General features: G+C 40.1%; 2 protein-coding genes across 6 annotated transcripts in view; both read left to right on the forward strand.

The window, feature by feature from the left end:
- The window catches only part of LOC309601865 (serine/threonine-protein phosphatase 2A 55 kDa regulatory subunit B alpha isoform), a gene marked incomplete at its 5' end in the record, with an annotated part of 45,631 nt that extends 41,832 nt beyond the window's left edge, over nucleotides 1–3,799 (forward strand). The window contains 3 exons of one of the 5 annotated variants that reach the window (XR_014230603.1): nucleotides 342–465; nucleotides 1,487–1,612; nucleotides 3,411–3,799. Coding sequence is in view for 3 of the 5 variants with exons in the window: in XM_082335081.1 (XP_082191207.1) it covers nucleotides 342–621 (280 nt within the window). Of the gene's footprint in view, nucleotides 1–341; nucleotides 1,452–1,486; nucleotides 2,389–2,780; nucleotides 3,284–3,410 lie in introns of those variants that run through there. The other 4 variants (XR_014230604.1, XM_082335082.1, XM_082335081.1 and 1 more) reach the window with 4 other exon arrangements.
- Nucleotides 3,800–7,568: 3,769 nt separating this feature from the next.
- LOC309601864 (BCL2/adenovirus E1B 19 kDa protein-interacting protein 3-like) lies at nucleotides 7,569–20,797 on the forward strand. The gene is made up of 6 exons (XM_082335079.1): nucleotides 7,569–7,756; nucleotides 13,182–13,368; nucleotides 15,132–15,204; nucleotides 17,021–17,124; nucleotides 17,912–18,061; nucleotides 19,343–20,797. Exons 1-6 carry the CDS (start codon nucleotides 7,672–7,674, stop codon nucleotides 19,389–19,391), a joined length of 648 nt encoding a protein of 215 aa, XP_082191205.1. The 5' UTR covers nucleotides 7,569–7,671; the 3' UTR covers nucleotides 19,392–20,797.
- The last annotated feature ends 1,789 nt before the right edge of the window (nucleotides 20,798–22,586 follow it).

The following is a 22,586-nucleotide window of genomic DNA, read 5'->3' on the forward strand; positions in this document are numbered from 1 at the left end:
TCATCGAGTCCAACCGTTAACCCAGCACTGCCAAGCCCACCGCCAAACCATGTCCCTAAGATCACTTCCCCGTGTGTCCATGAGAAGCAAATTGAAGTGCTTAGATAACAAAGTGTGTACCTTTAAAAGGTCCAGTTAGGGAAAAAGATACCTTTTTAAAAAAAAATCTATAAAATGTTCAAATGCCTTAGTTTCACTTTAGATTGTAGAAGGTATGGGCAAGGATGCCTGCTTTCCGCTTATATCCTGAGGCATGATCTTAGTCGGGGCCCTGAGGTTTCATAAAAGGAGAGGTTATTTTCAACTGAACCGTTAACTTTCTTCCTTCCCCCTCTCTGCAGCATTGTCATGACGGGATCTTACAATAACTTCTTCAGGATGTTTGACAGAAACACAAAGCGAGACATCACCTTAGAGGCATCCCGGGAAAACAATAAACCCCGCACCGTCTTGAAGCCACGTAAAGTATGTGCAAGTGGTAAGCGAAAGAAGGATGAAATCAGTGTTGACAGCCTAGACTTCAACAAGAAGATTCTACACACAGCCTGGCATCCTAAGGAGAACATCATTGCCGTAGCTACTACAAACAACTTGTATATATTTCAAGACAAAATGAATTAGGGTTGGCATTCCTAACTGAAGAGTCCACTTCCTGCATAGTTGAAATAGTTGAATCTAGCATTTGTACCTGTAAACGAAAGAGAATGAGAGGTCCATTATGGCACCCCTTTCCAGTGTTTAAAAATGTGCCATATGACAACACACTTTTATAGCTACATGGAGAAAGCTCTGTTGATCCGTCACTGCGTTCTTCTCCATGTCTGCTAGCCATTTAGGTGAGGATAGGGCACTTTTTAATTTAAATGACTACTTGCACCATCTTGCCTAATGGACTAGATTGGACTGTATCAACATCGGTTTACTCCACTTTTTATGCCTTCCATTGTGATGACGTCAAACACAGGGAAAGCCTTCAATCATGCTATGGGATTTAATTGTGTAACCTCATTACTGTATCATTCGTGGCCCCCTTTTTTTATTAAATACAGCTCATTCTTGCTGTGGCTTGTAGCATTCCTCCTCCTTCTGGCCTCCTGGACTCCCCCTTTCCCTTTCATCCCCCTCCACCTAGCCTTGGTGGTGGTGTATAGAAAAAAAAAAACAAACAAAAAAAACAACAAAATAAAGCACATGAAATGGGTCCGTTTGGGGTCAGTGGTAAAGGGGGTCTGTGTTGCAACAAATGTTTTAATAAACAGTTGACTGTAATCACTCCTTGCCATGTCTGGCACCAAAAAAGAGAAAATAAGGAAAAAAAACAAACAAACTACTGAATAAAAGTGACAAAGAATGGAGAATCTGTTTTCTTTTTTTTAATCTACCTCTTTATACAAATACTCTGTGTTTTACCTTAGATGCATGAAAATAAAATGATGTTTTTTGTAATGATTTTAACCAGTATTAATTATTTTTCATGGGAATGAAGAGAGGGAGGGATTTCACCAGATTCTGCATTCATTCATGAATGACGAGAATACCAGCCGTGGTGTGCGTTGACCACTTCCACTTCAAAACCATAAACTGCTGTCACATTTTGCCATAATCTGAACAGGTCAGTTAACTGTTCCAGTATCCTTAAAGGCTCTTTTTTTAAACGGTTGCTTAAATTGGAACAGGAATAGAATTTTCAGGTTTTAAAATCCATTTTATGGGACTAACGTCTTAATGTTTAGTTTCATCCTGGTTTCTTTAATGCCTTGTTTTAGGAGACAATACCTTTAATGCCCTCTTTAGAGTACCAAGTCCCCTGTGGCTTTTTAAAGAGTTGTTTGAATTCTTGTCTGGCAGTATGATGTTATGTAGTACAAAATACAAGTGATTACATAGATAATTACTGCACTGCATTCTGAGATGCTCTATTTTCTGTATTTTATTGCTATCAGTAACTGAGTGGAAATGTAGTTTTACCATGCAAGTGTTTCTTCTGGCTTTTGGCTTTGCAAAGTTATTGCACTTACAGAAAATGTTAAATGGTGCAACGGTCAGAAAATACGTGGAGTACAGAAGCTGCATGAAATAAGTGTTCATAGTTATTTGAGAGATGTAAACTCTTCAGCAAATAAGGCTTATCCAAAGATGAACTAGATACTGATGCTTTATAAGGCTCATGAGTTTTTACCTCCGGATATTTTTGCTAATTGTGCTTTTAGGTTTACTCTTCCTTCATGGAAATGTTCAGAGTGAAGTTTAAAGTCGTAGTGAACTTACCTTGACTGGGAGAATTTTCACTTTTCAGTTACCTATATTTAAATTATTTCTGTGGCTTAGTTATAGGTGGTTATTATAATGCCTCTATTATTTGATCAACTAAGATACTGTTTCTGCTGTAAAATTATGGCTGGGTTAGAGGTTGTTAACAAGACTACTATTGCAACCATACTTTAATTTCTTTAAGTCCTCGTGCAGTGGTTTGAAAATGTAAAAATTCTAATATTTATTAGATCTGGTTCTCTTAAATACAGTATTTGTCTTGTAACATGCATGCCTGACCATGAGCCTTTGTAAGGGTTTTACCTTTTTTTTTTTTTTTTTTTTTTTCTTCACCTGTTAGCCTTGTAAAAAATTTAACTGCCCCAGGGACAGCAACTGTTTTCCTATGGGTGAATAAACTAGTAGGCCCTACTCCTACTCACAGAGCATGTGACTAATTTTACTCAAATGACTATACTTGCTCATAGTTAAGGAAGCAACTTGTTGAGTAACGTTAATCATGTGTATAGGTGTTCACAGGATCAGGGCCAAGGTTTTTCCTTATCGCAAGGGCAAAGAGGTAATCAGACGCTGCTTTTGCATCAGAGCTGGTACGGTTCATCTCCATTTTGCGAAGAAGGGTATAGGTTTAACGACTGCTATTTGGGGAAGATTGAGGGTCGTGGTGTCAAGACTGCTGCTCTTGTCTGTATCTGTATATCCCGGATGATGCACTGAATACTGGAACGGTTGCTTAGCACAGACACAAAAGGATGTGAAGACGACACAGGACTGAACAGGTAGATTTCACATAGAACAAAGTGCAGCCTCCTAGCAATACTACATTCAAGCGAAACTGCCTCTCGGACCTCAGCTGTGCATGTTGGGATGGATTCAGGGGTTTCAAAGCTAGTCCTGGGAAAGATTTTTGGTTTTGTCAGTAGCGGTGATCCCTGGCGTGTCATCTGAGGTTTAATTTACCCTCACCAAAACCAGCTACTGACTTTGGTGTCATACTATCCAACTAGATAATTCTCTAAGCACACTGTCCATTGACATATGCTGTAAATCTTATATTTTATTAATAAAAGTATGCATAGAATACATTTTGTCAGGTTGCTTTTTATCTTTCCTGTCCCTCTCCTTTTCTTTCTTTACAGGTATTTTTGCAATTGCTGATCTCTATCCCTACTGCACACTGAACGACACCCACTCTGCTAGCTTCTGCGTTGCGATTTCGGGGCCTTATCCTAGGCAGCCTGCCAGGCAGGGTGGCTGTTGGGGTACTTCTGCCCTCCACCAACACACAGACTCACAGAAAAGCAGCCGCTCCGTTCCAGCGGTCTCTTCCAGTGCCCGGTGAAACCAATGCAAATTCTCAATTCTCAGTCCTCGAATGCTGGACTAAATACGCAAGAGGAGTTCTGTTCCCTCGCGTCTTGTCTTGAAGCCCGTGATGCTACCTAAATGCCAACAACCACCACTTATGGGGTTAGTATCTGCCAAATTACAACGGTACTCTAAACCACAGCGATACTATTGCCAACAATTAATGTTCAGTGTAAGTTCGTTATCCGACCGGTACGATGCTGAGGTGTAGGCAGGTTCTGTGGCTGAAGTCCCTTCACCATTTTCCTGCTGAGAAGTGGCTGCTGCCTTGAAAACGTTGAATATGCAGCAACACCCTACTTGCCCCTCTTATTATTTAAATACATATTCTTTTATTCTCAGCCTAATTGGAAAAAGTTCAGTGCTGATAAGCAGAAACCTGTACTTTTCCCCTTCTTGGATGCTGGCATACTAATCTTTTGACATTTTCTTTTATTGGCAGCTCGGGAATTGGGTAGTGTTAGGCAGGACATCGCTAGGAAGTAATTTCCTGCGCACTGGTCTTCAGCTCTTCATCGCGGGCTGTAGAGAAGGTGTAGTCTCCCCGCTCACAATGTACGCTTCTGACTGTAACTGAACAAGAGGAGATGTTTCCTTTTGCCTGCCCTTTCCCATGTAATGGGCTGTTGTACATGGAAGCACTGGTGTATTGAATCGGGGTGGGGAGAGGTGTGCTGGAAGTGAGGTTGCTGTGTAATGGCTACCGGCGTCTTGAGTGATTTGTCTATGTTTGCTCTTTAACCTGGTATAGAAAGGTTTGGGCTCGTAAAAATGAGCGGTGGAAGAAAGCGATAGCAGTGGCTGGAATAAAAACAGTAAGCGTTTCTTTCTACTGTGATACAGCCGAGAGACTAAGAAACTGTCAATTCCATTGTGCTACACAATTTACCCTTGAATTTTAATAATCTCAACCTTTTGCAAAAAATTCATCTTTTCTTTCTCTTCTAGAAGAGAACAGCACTCGCAGTTTTTTCTGCCGCAGGCTTTTCTGTGTCGGTGCTCTCCAGTAGGAGGCAAAATGTTACCAAAGAGAGGTGGGGGCTTCAGAAACGCCAGGGATCAAGGTTAGATGTGACTGTCCCTCGAAGTCCTCTTGGGAATCGCTACTCGTCTGCAAGGACTGTGTGTTTGATCGGTTGTTGCTAAATATAAGATACAAGAAAAACATTTCCAGTACACATCATCGCTACCTCCTGCATAAAGAAACCAACTGAGGTGCGTAGGGAAAAGATGCCTTTGTGGTTGCTGGGTGCTGGGGTGGCATCCATCTTAGCAACAGGTTAGCATTTTTTTCAGCCTTGGGGCATAGAAGTACTAAATGAAGAAAAGTAATCGCAGCGTGTTTAAGATTTTAGATCATCCTTTACTCAAATTGCTTCAAACATGAGAACACCTTGGAACCATGAGAATAAACCAGTGGGATTAGCTTGGTTCAGCTCTTTGACATAAATCGGGTGGCTTGTTACTTGTTTGATTTCAACCAACTTCAAGGCTTCCTATAACTTTCTAGAAGCAAAACCTTTTTATTGCACTTCAGTACAAAAGGCCTTTCCCAGGAGTTTACAGCCATTGTTTCTCTTCTGTTAACGTGGTTTTCTGTCCCTCCAACCTTGCTATTGTCATAGCATTTTCCATCCGAGGATTCAAATTACTTTACAAACATTAATTACATCATTCAACTCCCTTAAGGAACCTGTGTAGTGGTTAGAGCACAGGGCTGAAAGTCAGGACTTGTGAATGCTATTTCTGGCTCTGCGCTGACTCACTCTATAATCTTGATCAATTTATTTCTGACTCACAAATTTTAATAGTCCCACTTTACTGATAAATATTCATGCCACAAGTATTATGCCCAGTGCTTCCTGAATGATGGAGGTGACAAATACTCATGATGCTAGCCTGTGAGTGTTAGGGTTGCAAAGTAGGAGAGGGTTTCCTAGGCAGGTTTTCTGTTCAAAATCGTAAGCAGCTCATTGTTCTGATTCCAATCCAGAATGTATCTGCGGCCCTTCTACCGTAAACAGCTGTTTTATTAAATTATTTAAATTACTGCTTTCTTTTTACTACCTGTAGCTAATTCTGTTCCAGTGATATCCGAGGGACATCCAGATTTTCCACGAGATTAGACGTTTGATACAGTCACGCAGGGTATGCAGTCAATTTGGTAGGAAAGGTCAACGTTACGAAAGGCACATTTCGAATGTCCACGCTTCGGTATTTGGACACGTGTCAACATAGCAAAGACGAACAGAAGATTTCAAACTGGTATTTAGTATGGGACGATTGTGACAGTTGTACATACAGGCTTTTTCTCTAGCTAGAAATAGTTCTGGCGCAAACAGAAAAAACGCCATTTCTTTGCATGTGTAATGGGGAGGTAACAAAAGAAAACACGAATGGGAATGGATCAGTGTGACTTCAGTCTCTGACGGTATTACTGTTACTGAACTCCTACTACGGGTACAGTAATGTGAAAAGCCACAATTTATATTCTCATGGCTGCTGATGGGAGGGGTTTATGATATAAAAGGCTCCTTTACTGCTGTTGGGAAGCAAAACGCTTATATATATGAGATGGGACTTCAGTTACAAAGTTCCACCAAAAAGACTCTAGGCCTCAAAGTAAACCTCGAAGTTTAAGTCATGTCAGATGGAGCGAGGTTAGTAAAGTTGGTTTCTCAAGCTGTGAAGGTGAATTAAATAATCATCTGTCAGGAAGTTAGTCTCGCTGGTTCTTTTTGTTAGAGAATGTCAGTGAAAAAGGAGATTAGGAACAGAAGAATCCCAGGAAAAGTTCTGCCAATAGCCATACCAAGTATCTATGAAAACTCGCTCCGCCTTGAGGAACTGACTTGCTTGATTTTGACTTTTATCTTGAAATTACTGATTTAGAAGAACCTTATTTTCTAGATGTTATCATTTCAGGAAAGCTACTTAGAATAGATAATTGGTACAGACGCTACTCATGTTACGACTGAAGAAACCTCAGCAGGGTAAGGCAGATGTCTGCATCTGCATCCCACTGCATTTGAAAGTCTCTTCCATGGAAATTCAGTGTTGCTCCCATTCTCAGGACTGCGGTATGTGCATAAATAGCCTGAGGTTGCTTCTGCATTTTCATATTGAAAGGAAACTGTGGCGCACAGTAATAATTTCACTTTTTATAGCTATGCTTTTGCATCCCAGTTAAGAACGCGTCCAATTTTGTTGCACAGATGCCATCTTCTCTAACTGTCTGCCAATAATTAAAAAAAATTGCCATGCACGAGGTTGGTTTGTTTGCTAAACACTATCATTTCAGACGGGTATTACTTTTAATCTTAAAAACCATTAGTTCTTTCAAAGTGTCTTAACGTGGACCTACTACTTGGCTTAAAATTATCTGAGGCAAAACGAAGACTGATGAGAGGGGAAAGAAGCGTTCAGAGACTCGCACCATTGCGCCATGCAGGTTTGACAGGTTGCCTCACACCCGTTGCGCTTAGGAAGGAGGATTTGCTGCAATGTCTCATGTGGAAACTCGTCTGAGCTGGAGGCTCGATGGGTACGGCGATATGGGTTTGACAGCAGAGAGCTGTGAATGCCGATCTTGTTCTTGCTGGAAGCGGAACAGGATCCACGGCCTGGAAAACGGCTGCGGGCCCTGGGGCTGAGCCTCCAGCCAGGGCGAGGGAACGCCATCAGCTGTCTCTCCTGGGAGGGCGGTGATGCCGGACGGCTCCGGAGAGCCGCCGGGGAGGGCCGGGCCGCTGCAGCCCGCCTTTCCCGCCGGCTCCCGCGCCTTTCCCTCACAGCGCGCCCGGCCCCGGCGCAGGCGCGGCGGCGGCGGCGCGACGTGCGCGAGCCCGGCGAGCGCCATGGTGCGCGGGGCGCGCGGCGCCTGCGCAGCGGCGGAGGGCGGGAGCGGCGCGGCCCGCGCCTGCGCAGTGCGAGGAGGCGGGGTGGCCGGGCCCGGAGCGGAGTCCGGGTTTGTTGTTGTTGTCCCAACCCCAGCGGCTCCTCAGTCGCCTCAGCCGCCGCTCCTGCGCCGCCATGTCCAGCCCTCAGGAGCCGCCGCAGCACAACAACAACAACAACCCGCCGGCTGAGGGGACGCACACCGAGCCGGGCCTCAACAGTGAGTGCGGCCGCCGTCAGCGCGCGGAGAGGGGCGCAGATGGGGCGGGGGGGCCCGGGGGGCCGCGACCCCCTTCCCCCCTTCTCTGGGCCGCGATTGGCGGAGGACGGGGCCGCGCGAGCCGCCGGGGGCCAATCGGCGGCGTCCGCCGGGGGGGGGGCTGTGAGGAAGAGGCGGGTGGTGAGGCCTGAGGGGGCCCGGGCGGGGGGAGGCAGCGCTTCGGCGGGGGCTGCGCGGCGGGAGCGGGGCCGGGAGCGGGAGCGGGGCCGGGAGCGGGGTGCCGGGGTGTCCGCGGAGCCCGGGGCGCCGAGGGCAGCGGGGGCCGCTGGACGCGGGGCTGGGAAGGCGGAGGGGGCTGCGGGGAAGGAAGGGGGGCTGCGCGCCGAAAGTGGGGCGAGCGCTCGGGGCGCTGCGGGGAGGGCCGTGGCCGGGGGGCTGCGGGGCCGGGCTGCTCCGCACGGAGCGCTGGTGGCTGAGGCGGCAGCCGGCCCGGCTGAGGTGAATCGGCCGCGGCGAGCGCAGCCGGAGGAGCGAGGTAGCGCCGTGGCTCGCTGCGAGCCGTGGAGAGCAGGAGCGGGTTTGTTTCGTGGTTAAACTGAGTTTATTCGGTGGCTGGTCTTAACAGCTAAGATGGGGATACAGCAGGGTAGGGGGAGGAGCGTGACTGTGGGAATGAGTTTATTCAGTGGCTGAGTCAATACCACTGACGTGAGCTATTTTCCTCTATATCCGGCATCGATGTCAGCTGCTCTGCTGCATCCTTTTGTTCCGAGGATAACACTAGTAAGGCACGTCGGTGGTTTTTATGTAGGCTCTCGTACTTACTTGGCAGATGCTTTTCCCTCGTTTCAAACAGCTACTTCAGTGTGTCCTTTCATTTGTTTGTAATTATTAAGGATACTGCAGTTGAAGAAGTGAATAAATTGCATTAATCATTAACTGTTACCTTCGTGGTTTACAATGAAGTCGAACTGACAATGAAGTATATTGGTTGGTTGATCTCCTGTAACTCAATGTGAATTGTATTAAAGAAGAATAAACTATGCCCATTTCATAACACTGCTATTGTGTTATGGTAACATTACACCGTGTGATAACGATGGCAGTTTACAACAATGTTCACCTGAGTCAAACAGGTATTTTGGCAAACTATTCAGGGCTGTTAGCGTACTTAAATAACAATTATGCTGTCTTGAAGTTGCGACATGCCTAGTGCCTAACTCGATGCTTACTTTAGAAGTTGCGATCTTTGATGCTTCTATAGTTTAATATTTCCTTTTTGTTTTCTGTTAGCATGTTAACTTACTCTGTGGGACACGTTGTAAGATAGGAGCAACAAGGGCTGAGTGCACAGTAAGCCTGTGCTGGATCTGCCCACGTAGCTCTTATCGCTGGGTCAGCACATAAAGGCTTAGCAAAATCAATGTGATTACTGAAGGTGGTGAGCACAAGGTATGAGAAGAAATGTTTGATGGTCTGTGCTCCGTGAACAAAACAAATGCAACCAATCAGCTCCACGTAGGCTTAGGACTGCTTTCAGATGTTCAGCTGCTCCACAATGCTTTGGTGTTATAGGTACATTTTCTGCCATTATAGAAGCTTTTCAGTGAACCTTTTCAGGCTAATGAGCTTAGACACTTATTCATTTTGTTCTGTATGTCATTTGTGCATGTTTAGGGCCTTTCATTCAAAGATCCCTTAGCACTTGAATCAAAGGTTAGAAGACCTGAGAATAAAACTGGTAACTGAATCTATGCTTTGCTGGGTTCACAAAAAAAAAAAAGGCTTGCTTGCCTGCTCTGGGAATTCTAGATGCTTCCTATATTTTAATTATTATAAAGCTCTGTTACATATTGACAAAAAGAAGAAATCCCACCTTAGGCAGGAACGCATCTAGCTCTGCCATGGAAAATCTGCTTAATAATTACCATTATGGGAATCTGAACAGCTTTCTTTTCTTCTCTCTCTTTTTATCTTTTTTTTTTTTTTTTTTTTTTTTTTTTTTGGTTAATGGTGTACTTCATTGTCAAAGTGATATTTCTTAGTTTATTCAAGTTGACCATGGCTCAGACTTTTTGTGAGCTACTAGTTTAGAGTATTTTTATATGTATAAAATGTATATATGTATGTAATTTATATATTGTCCTTGATATTTCCCCACCCAGCCACCCAAATGAAATCACAGAGTGAATAAATAAAATGAGACCCCTCTTCCCCACACGTTTAGCTACCGTTGTTTAAACTACTTATGGAAAAACATGTAATTAAAATCAGTGTATATCAGTTCGTAGTGAAATAATTAGCCTTCGCACATGGCCAATATTCAAACAATTTTGGAGAAAAATACCATTCATATAAACAGTTGTGGGTTTTGTTTTTTCCCCCAAAGCGTGTGTTATGTGATTTGTGAAGGGAGGACAATTCTACCACTCTTAATTCTACCATATTTCCTGTTTTATTGTCAAATTGGAAATACGGTAAAATTAAAAGTTCTCATGTGGGTGATTAATGTAACTTCCTTAGTTTTGAAGAAAGCTTGGGGCAAAAAGCACTCTCTATTACTTGCGCGGTTTATTCTCAAATACATTCCTGTGCATCTTTTGAAAGAAGCAGGGATTTACGTCCCTCTAATCGGTCTTTGAAACTACTAGGGCTCTCTGGCTCCCTCTCCCAAACCGGTTGTGAGTGCCCGTGGGAGTATGTAGCATGTTTTAGCTTGATGTCAGATTACGCTTCCTTGAATGTATTTTGACTCATTAAAAGTGAGGTCAGATGGAGAACGTGCTGCTTGTCATGTAAACTACTGCTCGACTTGCTGGGACTCTTTACTCACAGTTTAATTTGAGTGTTCTTCCTAGTATGGCCACAACGCGTTTTAGATAAACGGCGAGTTTTGTCAGTCCGGGATAAACATTAATAAAGATTTTATTTGTGCATAATCTTAAGTGCTGTGGAGGTGTGTTCAGTAGCTGCATACTAGAGCAACCAGTTCTGATCATCTTCCGCTGGGCTTTTCCCTGCCCGTGCCTGGTGTCAGAGGAGGACGTCCCCTTGCATCTTCGCCCTCTGTTCTTTTCACATTGTTTGTCACTCACTGCTGATTTTTTAATAATAGATGTCTTTGCAGATCCTGACCATTATAACTCTCCCAATAGATGGTCTCTACTCCAAAGTGGTTATTGGGGAACGTGTAGCTTTCTGGCCTAACTGTCTTCTAAATGCAGTTGCCGCGTGCTTTTCTGCAGGTGCGGCCTCTTGCTGTAAAGGTGTTGCTACAAGGCAAATCTACCTTCCTGATATAGCGCTTTCAATGTGACCTTTTTATTTTGAAATTTAGGCACCAGCAATCATAAATCTGAAATAATACAGTCTCTCTGTCTCATGCTGACTAGTCTGAGCAAAGGCTGCCTTTTCCCGGTTAACACTTCATTATCTGAAAAGCCCCGCATGTCGTACAGAGTTGGTGTCCCTCGTGTGATTGTGCACAAGAGCTCTGTGCGCACCCTAAATTCCTTGTTTGTGAATACAGCTTGGGGAAACCAGACCGTAAGCCACCAGGACTCTTAAGAGTATGATGCTTACATGGTCATCAGTATAATGGCGTAGTTAATAATTGGTACTAAGGATAAACTCTGTTTCAGCTTCACAAAATCAAGTTGAAAATAGGTGAGCTCGTTATGACGTACATCCCTTCCTGTGTCACTGATACAGTTCCCAGAGCCAAACCTTCGCTATAAAAAAAAATAAGTGCAGGCACTCTAAGGTGCATTTCAGAAGTCAAGAAATCAGTGTTAAAACTTAGAACCTGTACAAATAACGTTTAAGGAGTAGTTTTGGCTGTTGTATTTGTATCTTTAGGCTTTCTTTTCTTGAATATTTTTACCCCAGTGGTGAAGATGTCAAAACTTTAAAAAAATAAAAAAATCAACCAAACACAAAAAACCTGAAAGTGCTCACCTTCAGGTGGCATAAATTAAATTAGAAAGGAGTTGTGATGACATAATGTGCATGTGTGAAATCATTACCTGACTGATAATGGGAAATAATGTTGCATTGAAAACAGTACGTTTTTGAGAAATTGGAGATCTTTCCCTCCGTAATCATGGCTAATAAAGTAGCTGTGTGGTCAAATGATTCTTCTTGTACGTCTTAAGGAGAAGGTTGGAATTACAATTGGATAGGGAATGTATTTGGAACACGTAGATCGGTAGAAGTCTGTTCTATCTTTACCACTCAGGACATTAAATGGTACGTTTATGAATTAAGAATATTTCCAAAACCTGTTTATTTCCAATTGTTTCCAGTTGAAACATGTCACTAATGAACATACCAGTAAATACTGGTTTGTATTTAGTTAATCTGCACATGAAGTACAAGTGAAGACATTTAAAAATAAAAATCCTCAACCTAACTACAGAGTATATGAACTTTTTAGCAGAGGCTTTTATCATTCATGATACACTCTTGCTCTTTTGTCAAATCTCAGTGCACACGTGGATATCCCATAGGTATAACTAAAAAAAAAAGGGGGGGGGAACAGTAAATCTCAACTTGTAGGCTATACAGCCTTCCCTGGCTAAGGAAAGAAAAAAAAGTGGGGGGGGAGAGGCCGAAGTGATGGCACTGAAATTATTAACTTATTACAGGTGAGAACTCTGGCTTTCTCATGCTACTCAGTTCTTTATTTTGGCTTATTAGCAGTAAAATCTTTTAATCTAACTGCAGCGAAATGTATGTTAGCATGGTACTTCAGCCGTGTAAGGAAACGTAAGGCCTGCCTCAAGCCTCTGCTAGTCTGAATTGTGGTATGACCCATTACGGTTATGGCGGGGTAGGAGAGGTGGCAGACGGCGTCGAATGGGAGATGTTTGCTAGAGGGCCAGGGCAAAGAAAGTTGAATGAGGCCCGAGAATGGCAGCCTGCCTGATGTATATAAAAATCAGGGTTTGATTCGGGGCCTTTGGAAGTAGAGGGAAGAAGGAGAATATAAAATCACAGGTCGGGGAGTTGTGTAATAGAGGGCTAGGGGACGAAAATTTTGTTTCAAAAAGGAACGTAAAAGTAGAACAGGGAAGCGGAGCGACTAGTGTAATTGTGTGATACATAGATAATTGAAGCTTCAAACTGCAGAGAGAAATGTGGCCTATTAAAGTACTAATAGTTGAAGAGAGAGGGGACACTTCATTTGACTAGTTTTGGAAGCAGGTAGCAACAAAACATATCTTTTTAGGGGTGTTTTTGTTGATGCAAGAGGAAGAAACATGTCACTCTTGTCTGCAGGACGTGTTTGTGAGCCTTCTCCCAGCGGCAGTGTATGTTATCTGAATTCACCATATTCATGTTTTTTTCTGTGTGTAATTGATAAACTTAAGATGGGTTTTAGTTCCGCTCCTTTTAATGAAGTGACATCTGGCTGGCCCAACAGGTTCCTGGGTGGAGTTACAGATGAACGGCAATGGCAATAGCAATGATAATGGCAATGGGAAAAACGGAGGTCTGGAACATGTCCCTTCGTCATCCTCCATCCACAATGGAGACATGGAAAAAATTCTCCTGGACGCCCAGCACGAATCAGGACAGAGCAGTTCAAGAGGTAGTTCCCACTGTGACAGGTAAAGAAACGTTTGCTGTCCTGCATGCAATTTATTGCAGTTTTTAGCCAATGTAGATGTTAACGGGGGGGTAAAGCTTTTTCTCAGGCCTAAGTTTGTCATGCTCTGGTATTTGGAGCACTTGCTGGCTCATGATAACTGGCTGTCAAATAAGACAACTGACTTGAAAAATACATCGTTGCTACAGAAAGAGAAGGAATCCAGGAGCGGGAAAGTCACATCAACACCGCAGTTAAATCTCACATTGTCATAAATCACATATGGTATAAAAATTTTCTAATTTTACTGGCTCATTAATAATAATGTTATGTACATCTGCTTTATATTTAGTCAAGCATAATAAAATATATTTCTGGACTTAACAGAAAAAAAGATTCTCAGAATTTGTACTCCTTGCTTTCAGTATTCTACTCTTTTTCCTGTGAAGGCAAAATATTTCTTACTTAGCAATATAATCCTTCGAGGCACATGTGAGCATTATGATATTCTTATGTGTTCATTGTACCTTTTTTCTAGGAAGTTTTGGGGCAATTTTGGAAATACTTGAGCAGTTTCTATATATAATTTTAGCTGTCTTTCTTCTTATGCCTCCTTTGGTTTTGCTGGGTGAACGCTAACTGTTGTGTCTACTGTGTAGCTTATATAAGTGCTTGATCAGATATAAAAGCTATTTAAAATTAGTTAGGCCTGATTTAATTACTGAATGTAGTAGACTGTTTGAAAATAATCCATGGGAGTATTTCAAATAGAATGATTACGTTTATAGAAAATAAAGTTTGTTACATCTATGTTGCTAAGAAACGAGCTGTCAGTAGTTCAGTACTTGCCAGCCTAACCAGAAATGTTTGCTAGATGATGGTTGTCTAGTTTCTTTTACTAGCATACGATTATTTTAATCATTACCCACGTTTTAAGTGAATGAAGACAGGTTCCTCTTTTTTCTTTTTTTTTTTTTTCTTTTAAACTTAATTTTTCACTTGTTAACTTTTTGGTAATTCTTTTCCCCTTTTGACAGTTGAAGTAACATACAAGAAAGGGGAGGTACTTTGATATTTTGTATTCTTTTCTAAAAGTTCTGAACAGTAAGTTGCTCTTAAATGTGGTGCTTTGGGTTTCTTTTGGATATTTCTAAAACATACCTTTCTCATGAAAGCTTAAGTAACGTTAAAAAGATGCCCTTAGTGTTTTAATGAGACACACCTGCATTGGTACATCATACAGCATTTTGTATTGTTCCTGACTTAAATTCTCTAGCATTTCCTTGGTTGAGGTGCGATAGTTGATTAATTTCTCAAGTAGATTACCAAATTTTTAATATTCAAAGTGAGGCTAACAAGGGGAATATGTATTCTTGCCCAGCATTAAAAGGTGTTTTGATGTGCAATGTTTCCGCTTTTAATGATACAAAAAGAGGTATAATTCACAATACTGGCAGTGTTATCTAAAAGAAGGAAGGGATCTACATCTTTTGTGTAGTAGTTGTAGTTTTGGGCAATGTTTTCTTTGCTTCAGTGGGAGGACGGTCAGCCCTGTTGAGAAAGGTAGGATTATAAATGGGGAAAAAATTGAAAAGATGAGGGGTTTTAGAAGACTGTTTTAACGGTATTTGTGATCTGAAGGGTAGCGTAGTCAATAACTCATCTGAATAGTGTGCAGAAGTGCATGTGGAAATGATTCAGCTGAGATGCTATTTTCACGAATGATTCTTTAGGTGACAGAGTGTAGTATGACAAAATGACATAATGAAATCAATTTTTCTTTAGCCCTTCACCTCAAGAAGATGGACAGATAACTTTTGATGTGGAAATGCACACAAGTAAAGACAGTAGTTCTCAGGTATTTTCTTCATTACCCTTTAAAATACATTAACTTTTAAAAATATTTTTTAAAGTTGTGGATATTGTGTATAGATCATATATTTATATAGATCAGTATTGGGAGTACTTGAGGGGTAGAGCAAGCTCTCTGTCATGTCAAAAGGTCTAAAATGTTATGTATTTTACATATCAAAAAAATTGCATTAAGCTACTGCTTGCTAGCCATTTTTTTTTTCATTCTGAGACCCTAAACTTGGCTGTTAGCTGCAGTACAAGCAAATAAATTCTATAAACCGTATTTATTTAAAATTTGGAGGTGTCGCTTAGTCATTTGGGTAAGGCTGCTTGCTTGTCTTGTTCTTTGTTCTTGCAGGTTTTTACTCAATCTTTTTTATTAGAACTTTATATAGTACGTCCCTGTAAATAGGTACAGTGAAAAATTTTTGTGCACTCAAGCTTATGTCAGTTTAACTAAATTATCTTTTCTTTTAAGGGGTTGTTTCCAGAATAAAGTTTTATTAAATTAAAGCACATTCCAGAACAATTATTTTTTAACAACGAGGCAGGGTTAGTAAACTCTGTTTAGGCTTACATTCTGTATTAATTGAAATTTGACTTGTAGAGATTAATAGCTTTGGAGTGAGGGGAAAAATGAGGCTCCATCTCTAAACCTGAGAAATGGCCTGTTTAGTAGCAGTCATATTATGGTTTAACACTCTGCTTGCACTCTGTGTGTCGAACCTGTGTTTGAAATGTTTATATTTCTGCACAAGATTTCAGGGTGTTCGGTTTATTGCTCTACAGATAGTCAGCTCACATGATAGTGAGTAATCTCCATAATACAAACTGAGAGGAGACTAATGCTGAACTCTTAGTTTGATCATTTAATAGAATTTGCTGTCTTCAGCAGTATAAATAAAAAGCATTCCTGGAAGAATGAAACCTTGCATTTAATTTTGTCAAAGACCTGGCCGAACAGTAGGGCTGTTGCAGTTCTGCCCTATAGAGCCAGAATGATCTGAATGAAGTTGTTGGTTAGGTCTGCCGTCTCACTTTTGTGACTGTCCTATTTGATTACGTCTGGTTTTGGTATGGTTCCTACTTTAATGTTGTAAGTGGTTTATCTTATTTTACTAGGGGTTACTTAGGAAATTGTTCTAATACTAAGGAGGAGTTTGTACCAAAGTCAGTGGCGTTCTCTAGTCTTTCTGATTTATTTTTTTCCCATATGGTAACATTTGCATCTAATGATGTAATGTTAAATCTTTGGATCAAGACAATTGTAGTGTGTGCTTGCCTTTCCCTACTGCATCTGGGACGCACCCAGTAGAAGCTTCTAGCTGCAAGTAATATAAATTTCAAATTTCTAATAACACCTTTAAAGAAGTCAAAATACTGTTTTTGAAACCTTTTTATTTGGCTCTCTTTCCGTGCTTTAGCCAGATTCTGTACACTTTAAATCGAATGCCATCAACTTAGTTTTTGCCATTTGTAAAAACTTTGTTTAATATTTTTTGCATAATGCTGGTTTATTACATTTAGGATTAAAATAGTCCTTTTTTTTGTCAGTTTTAAAAAACCCAAACAAACAACTTGCAATGATGTGGAAGTCCTGGATATAGTAATAACATTTGTGGTATACTGACTTCTGCAGATCCTCCTGTTAGCGTAATAAAATCTCTTCTCAATAATCAGTAGGCCAAGAACACTTGCTCGTTTATCAGGTGCCACCATTCGGTGCTTATCTTTTTACTGCTGTTATTGTCGCTCTCAATTTAACACCATAAGGAGGAGCTAATTGAGTGTTATAAGGCTTGTCCCCTCTGTATTTTCAGTCTGAAGAAGAAGCAGTAGAAGGAGAGAAAGAGTTGGAAGTTTTGAAGAAAAGTGCTGACTGGGTGTCAGACTGGTCAAGTAGGCCTGAAAACATTCCTCCCAAGTGAGTTAAACTCTTTTTTTAATGAATATTCCTTTATATGAAGAAGAGAAGAATCATAAGTCGCAACTGCATGGAATTACTCTGGCTCTCCAAATAAGATCATCTTAGAAAAAGATATATTTCTCTTTGGGGAGGCTACAAAAAGTCAAAACAATGAAGTATAAAAATCTTAATAGCAACAGAATTACCTTTTCATTGAAAGTAATATAAATCCACAGCAAGCAGATTACAAGGTTGCTTGACAAAATTATAATTACTGGGAGAGCTGGGTACTTGGAGCTGGGATTCATGGGATTTAGTTTTGGCTTATTGAATGGAATAGTGTTGAGCAAGTCTCCTAAATTCTCTGTACCTTTTTTTCTTTCTATGTAAAATATGTAATGTTCATCCACGGAAGGGGAAACGTTGAGATCCTTGAATGCAAAGCATTTTTATTAAAATAGAGGATGCTGTCTAAATCTGGCAGACTTCTGTATCTCTGTTTGGAACAAAAAATGAGGCTCTTGCTAACAAATCACATCCTGAAATTCCCTCTCTCGGACCTACCTCTCTCTTCAGCTACTGCTCCCTTTGTCTCTATACTGTCTGTGTAAGTGGTCTCTCCACAATACCTCCTATTATTCTCTTTGATTCCTTACTCTATGTAAGGGATCTTTTGCTTTGATCTCTAGCTCTTTGTACTTTAAAAAAAAATGTTCCTACAGAGATCTGTGCATTTGTGTGGGGGGAAAAAAAAAGAAACAAAAAAATCTTGTTGAATTTTTCCCCCCTCCCCCTCTTCTTTCAGGGAATTTCATTTCAGACATCCTAAACGTTCAGTGTCTTTAAGTATGAGAAAAAGTGGAGCAATGAAAAAAGGTGGCATTTTCTCTGCAGAATTTCTTAAGGTTTTCATTCCATCTCTGTTCATATCTCATGTTTTGGCTTTGGGACTAGGGTAAGTATTAATCTAATTCTCACTTCAACTTTTGCATCTGGCTTTGCTTTTCCACTTTACTTGTGTGTCAGGTGCCTGTTGAAAAGGGCTTTATCTAGAATAACTAGAGTATTGTTGCACCTTGCCCAAGACGGGCTTGGTGCACTTTTTGAAATGCAGGAAAACTTTGCAGCAATTCAAACTTTGCAGCTATTAATATGTTTTATTTCTAGAATAGATCAAGTTTCTTGTATTGAAAATGCATGGATTATAACGAATTTGCAAATAACCTTTGCAGTTATAACGTGTGCCATTTGATTATCCACGCCTTCTACTTAAATGCTTCAGGTTATAACGTAGGGAAAGTATGAATAGGATAGGTGGAAAACTGCTGTAACTTTTGCTAACCATTACAAAAACACATTGTACAAATAATGATGCTGAAGTTCTGTGTGTATGGCACATACTCTGTAATTTTTAATTTCTAATGCTGCAGTTGTGTGATATTACTGGAAGTCAAGGTTTGAATACTTAAAGAAAGATATGTGAAATGCTGGATGTGTCCTGCAAGATCAGCTACGACTGCTCAGCAATGTTTTCATTGCCGGCGTTATCCAACATAATCTGTCAGCTTGCTTAAGTCCTTACGTTATGTTTATCTGTCTTACGTTCTTCTGTGATGGGGGCAAAGACATGTACTCAAAATATGTTTTTATTTAGCTTCGTATTTGTTTCTAGGGATGTAGTTCAAGTGTCTCTTTAAATTCTTGTAAACTATCAAATAAATTAGGAGGATGGAATATATGAGAATATATTGTAAGATATTTGTACCATAGCAAAATTGTGTATTTCTGCAGCGAATTAAATCTTGCCTGGATTTATTTGTTAGAGGTCAGCGTTTGCGTAGATCCTCAATGCTCAGTGTTTTAAAGCTCACCCCCTCCCTTTATAGGCAGTACTTTATTTGTTTTACCAGAATAATCTGGGAGTGTTGCTCGGCTGTTCAAGACCCCCTGTGTCAGGTACTCTACAAACAACGCAAAAGCTTTTGGACTGGGGTTTTCAAATGAGCTTGGGACCTGAAGAAACCCACTTTTACTGAACGTGGATAGCATCGGTCCTTCTAGGCTCATCTGAAAATCTCCCTCTTTAAGTAATTTTATAGAAGGAACGTGAAGCCCTTGGAAGAATCTCGTCTGACTGACTTGAAAGACAAATTAGAATAGCTGAGTACGTGAGGACTGTTTGGAAAACAGGGAGTATTTCTGTGAAATACGATATGCCTTATACTTTTTATTTCAGCATCTACATTGGAAAACGACTGACCACACCTTCAGCCAGCACTTACTGAAAGATGGAGTGCAAAACCTGGAAATCCACGTGACCTGTGAAGGTGTTACTGTCTCATTTAGTACATTTGACTTGAGACCATTTTAAGCATGACCCCGACTTCACCCTTTCCTTCCATATCCAGGTTTTCGCTAACTCTGGAATTCAGTATTGTGTTGGAACTCTGTTGAGGTGTTTCGCTATCCACATTCTTTCCCTCTCTCCTCCCATTCCCCTGCCTCTTGGCCTGCAAGACACGTCAGAGTTGCTGAACGGAGTTTACAACTGTCTATATGTTGCAAGGGCTTCTCTCAATGCAAAATGCCACCAGCAAGTTTTAATTTTATCAGTGATGCTGTTGCCTCCTTAAGTGCAACCTGACTTAAATTGCAGTTGTGCATGGTATAAATGTTGACTGTATTATGGTGATAAAATTAACAGTCTCTTTGGAAGAAAATTATTGATTGGAGTGAAAATGAATTTTTCTTTTGAAAAACAAGCTGGTTGTGAAATAAACTACAAAATCACTGGCAATAAAAACCACTTTAAATCAGCTTTTGGGGGACTTTACTTGGCCCCTTGTATTGGCTAACACAGTTTGATTTGCAGGAGGCAAAGACTGCATAAATTTTAAAGTAAGATAACTAAATCCATCAGCATATTTTAATATTAGGTAATTGTTGTAATCTTGTCTTTTCTATGAAGTCAGCTCCTTATTCCTTGTAGGAAAACCTCTCTGATGCCTAGAAAATATTAGAAAAGTTGCATTGTTTGCATGTGAAGAAGCTTTTCTTTTCCTTACCTGTTTTCTTAAGGGAAAATTTTAAATGTGAAATTTTCCTCTTAAAAGTAGTTTTAAATTAAGGAAGAACCCAACAGCTGTAGGTGTAGTTAGACTCTGTATAAAAGGATGTGATTCTGTTTGTTGTGGAAGCATTCACACTTACGATGATACGGCAGTTTCAGAAAGTGAAGCGTTTGACTTATCTTTAAGGGGGACAATCTTGCAGGTGCGTAAAGATTCAGAAGTTGTAAAGCTCTGAAATGTCTTCTGCAAATGAGTTTTCAATATTCCTATCTCTCATTGTTTACTGTACAATCTCCTTTGGGGATACATGGAATCTGAAAGTCACTCGTGATGTCTCATGTTAGATAGACTTCTCACTAATGTTGTTGAACTTTTATCTTAGGGAACATTAAGCCTTGTCCTCCTTCAGTGACACTTCTTTTCAAAATGTGAAGCTTTAGTACCAAATTGTTACAAAGCATTGGGACAGTCATGTCCTTAAATAGATTTTATTGGATTTCAGAACATGTAGCATGACTCTGAAGGGTAGAATACTCTTTTTTTTATATATATATGAATATATAAAAAAAAATATGGTATAGATTTTAATACTAAGTATTTAGGGAACCAATGCTAATTTTAAGACTAGCAAAAATCTCGTTTAAATAAAAACTTTAGTCGGCTGGCTTGTAGAAAATGATAAGAAAATATAGTCAGCCAGTTTGGAGAGAACAGCTACCTATAATTGTTTGCTTGCATCAGACTTTATAAAAAGTTGATTATTTGATATAGCAGTGATCGCTTGAAACAGTTGGTGCATAGAAGCTAAATCCCAATTGAGATTTGGTTTAAAAGAACTTACTTAGCTCCCAGAAAGTAAAAAAGTTAAGTACAAATTCACTGCTAAACTGTATTTATTTTTATTCTCTACTTCTGAATGCTGTTAGAGGATGCTTTCAGGGTGAAAGGGCAGTCTAACAAAAAATCCTCTTGAAGACATCTGCTTTTTTTCTTTTAGTTGTGAATACTAGTGGCACTTGAGTTGCCTCCAACTGCATATTTGTTTCAAGCGTGGATATTGGGTTTCACCCAAAGGTGGGGGAGGGAAGGGGGAAGTGGTGAAGGGTGTTTTAGATAGTATCAAGTACATCATTTTACAGTCCTAAAAACTGAGGGGACGGGAGGAAGGCTGAAACACTTTCAGTTTTAATTACAGCACCTTGTTTTGTATGGAAATTGGAATAGTGGAAAAATAGATTTTTACTAAGTAGGGAGTACTTTTTTCAAAAAAAAAAAAAAAAAATTACCCCTTTCTAAATTAGAAGGTAATTCTTCTTCAGAATATCTGATAAATAATATTGCAAGCTTGTGGCTAGAGTATCAACACAGCTTAAAATATTTCAAGGAGCCGTGAAGTAAAAATTGTGAAAACTATAGATGAGGAATGGATACATGATCACTGTAACACTTGCTATGATACAATGCAGTATTTATTGATACCCTACTATAAGCTTTGGATGAAAGTCTACAACTTCTAGTTTTACAATGAACAGAAACAGATTGTTGTATAATTTGAAAAGGGGTTTCAACTATTGATAGTTGAAGTTTTGTTAAGATAAATGTTGTTTAAAAAGCTTTATACCTGTTTACAGTTTTGGAAAAAAAATGCAGGCTTCATTTTTCTTACATTCAGTGAAAACTGGCCTAGAATATTTGTAAATAGGATCAAGAAAAAAAATGCATAAACTCGCACATTAAAAATGCAGCAGGCTAACTTAACTGCAGCAAATGCATATTTACTTACTGTTTTAAAAAGTGAAAGCTGAAGATTGTTAGAAATTCAAATTTTTAATTGACATTTGTTGAAATATTGGAGTTAACTGAGCCAAAGTGATTATGCATTCTTCATAAATTAGTTAGCACTTTGTAACATATACAGTTTACAGTACATGTATAAGTTGTAGCTTATAAACATTTTGTGCCATTAAAGCTCTCACAAAACTGGTTGTCTGAAATTACTTCATGCTGCGTCTCTCTTCTCTTTTTCTTTCTTCCATTTTCTTTTTTTTACAGGACTGCTTTGTATAACGTTTTATGAAACTATTGTGAAACTATATGAACATTGAAGCTGCTGTTTATAGACTGGAATAATTTTTTGAAAGATTGCTTGCGGTTTTGGGTTTTTTTTTAGTGACTTGGGATCATCCACTTCTTTTCCTGAAGCACTTAATAAACATATTTCCATTGTCAGCATTGTGTACCTGCGCCAAGTCCTCCAGCACCTTGTCAAGGAAAACTTTTAAAGCAAAATAATGTAGTGGCATACGAAACGCAAAGTAGAATGAATGAGATTTTGTATAATTGGTCAACTCTGTTGTACTCCTTGTATTTCTCTTCTGTTTCCTAATTCTGTTAAATTTGCAGATTAAA

The sequence above is a fragment of the Platalea leucorodia genome (assembly GCF_965183815.1).
Source record: "Platalea leucorodia genome assembly, chromosome: W".
Classification (NCBI taxonomy): Eukaryota; Metazoa; Chordata; class Aves; order Pelecaniformes; family Threskiornithidae; genus Platalea; species Platalea leucorodia.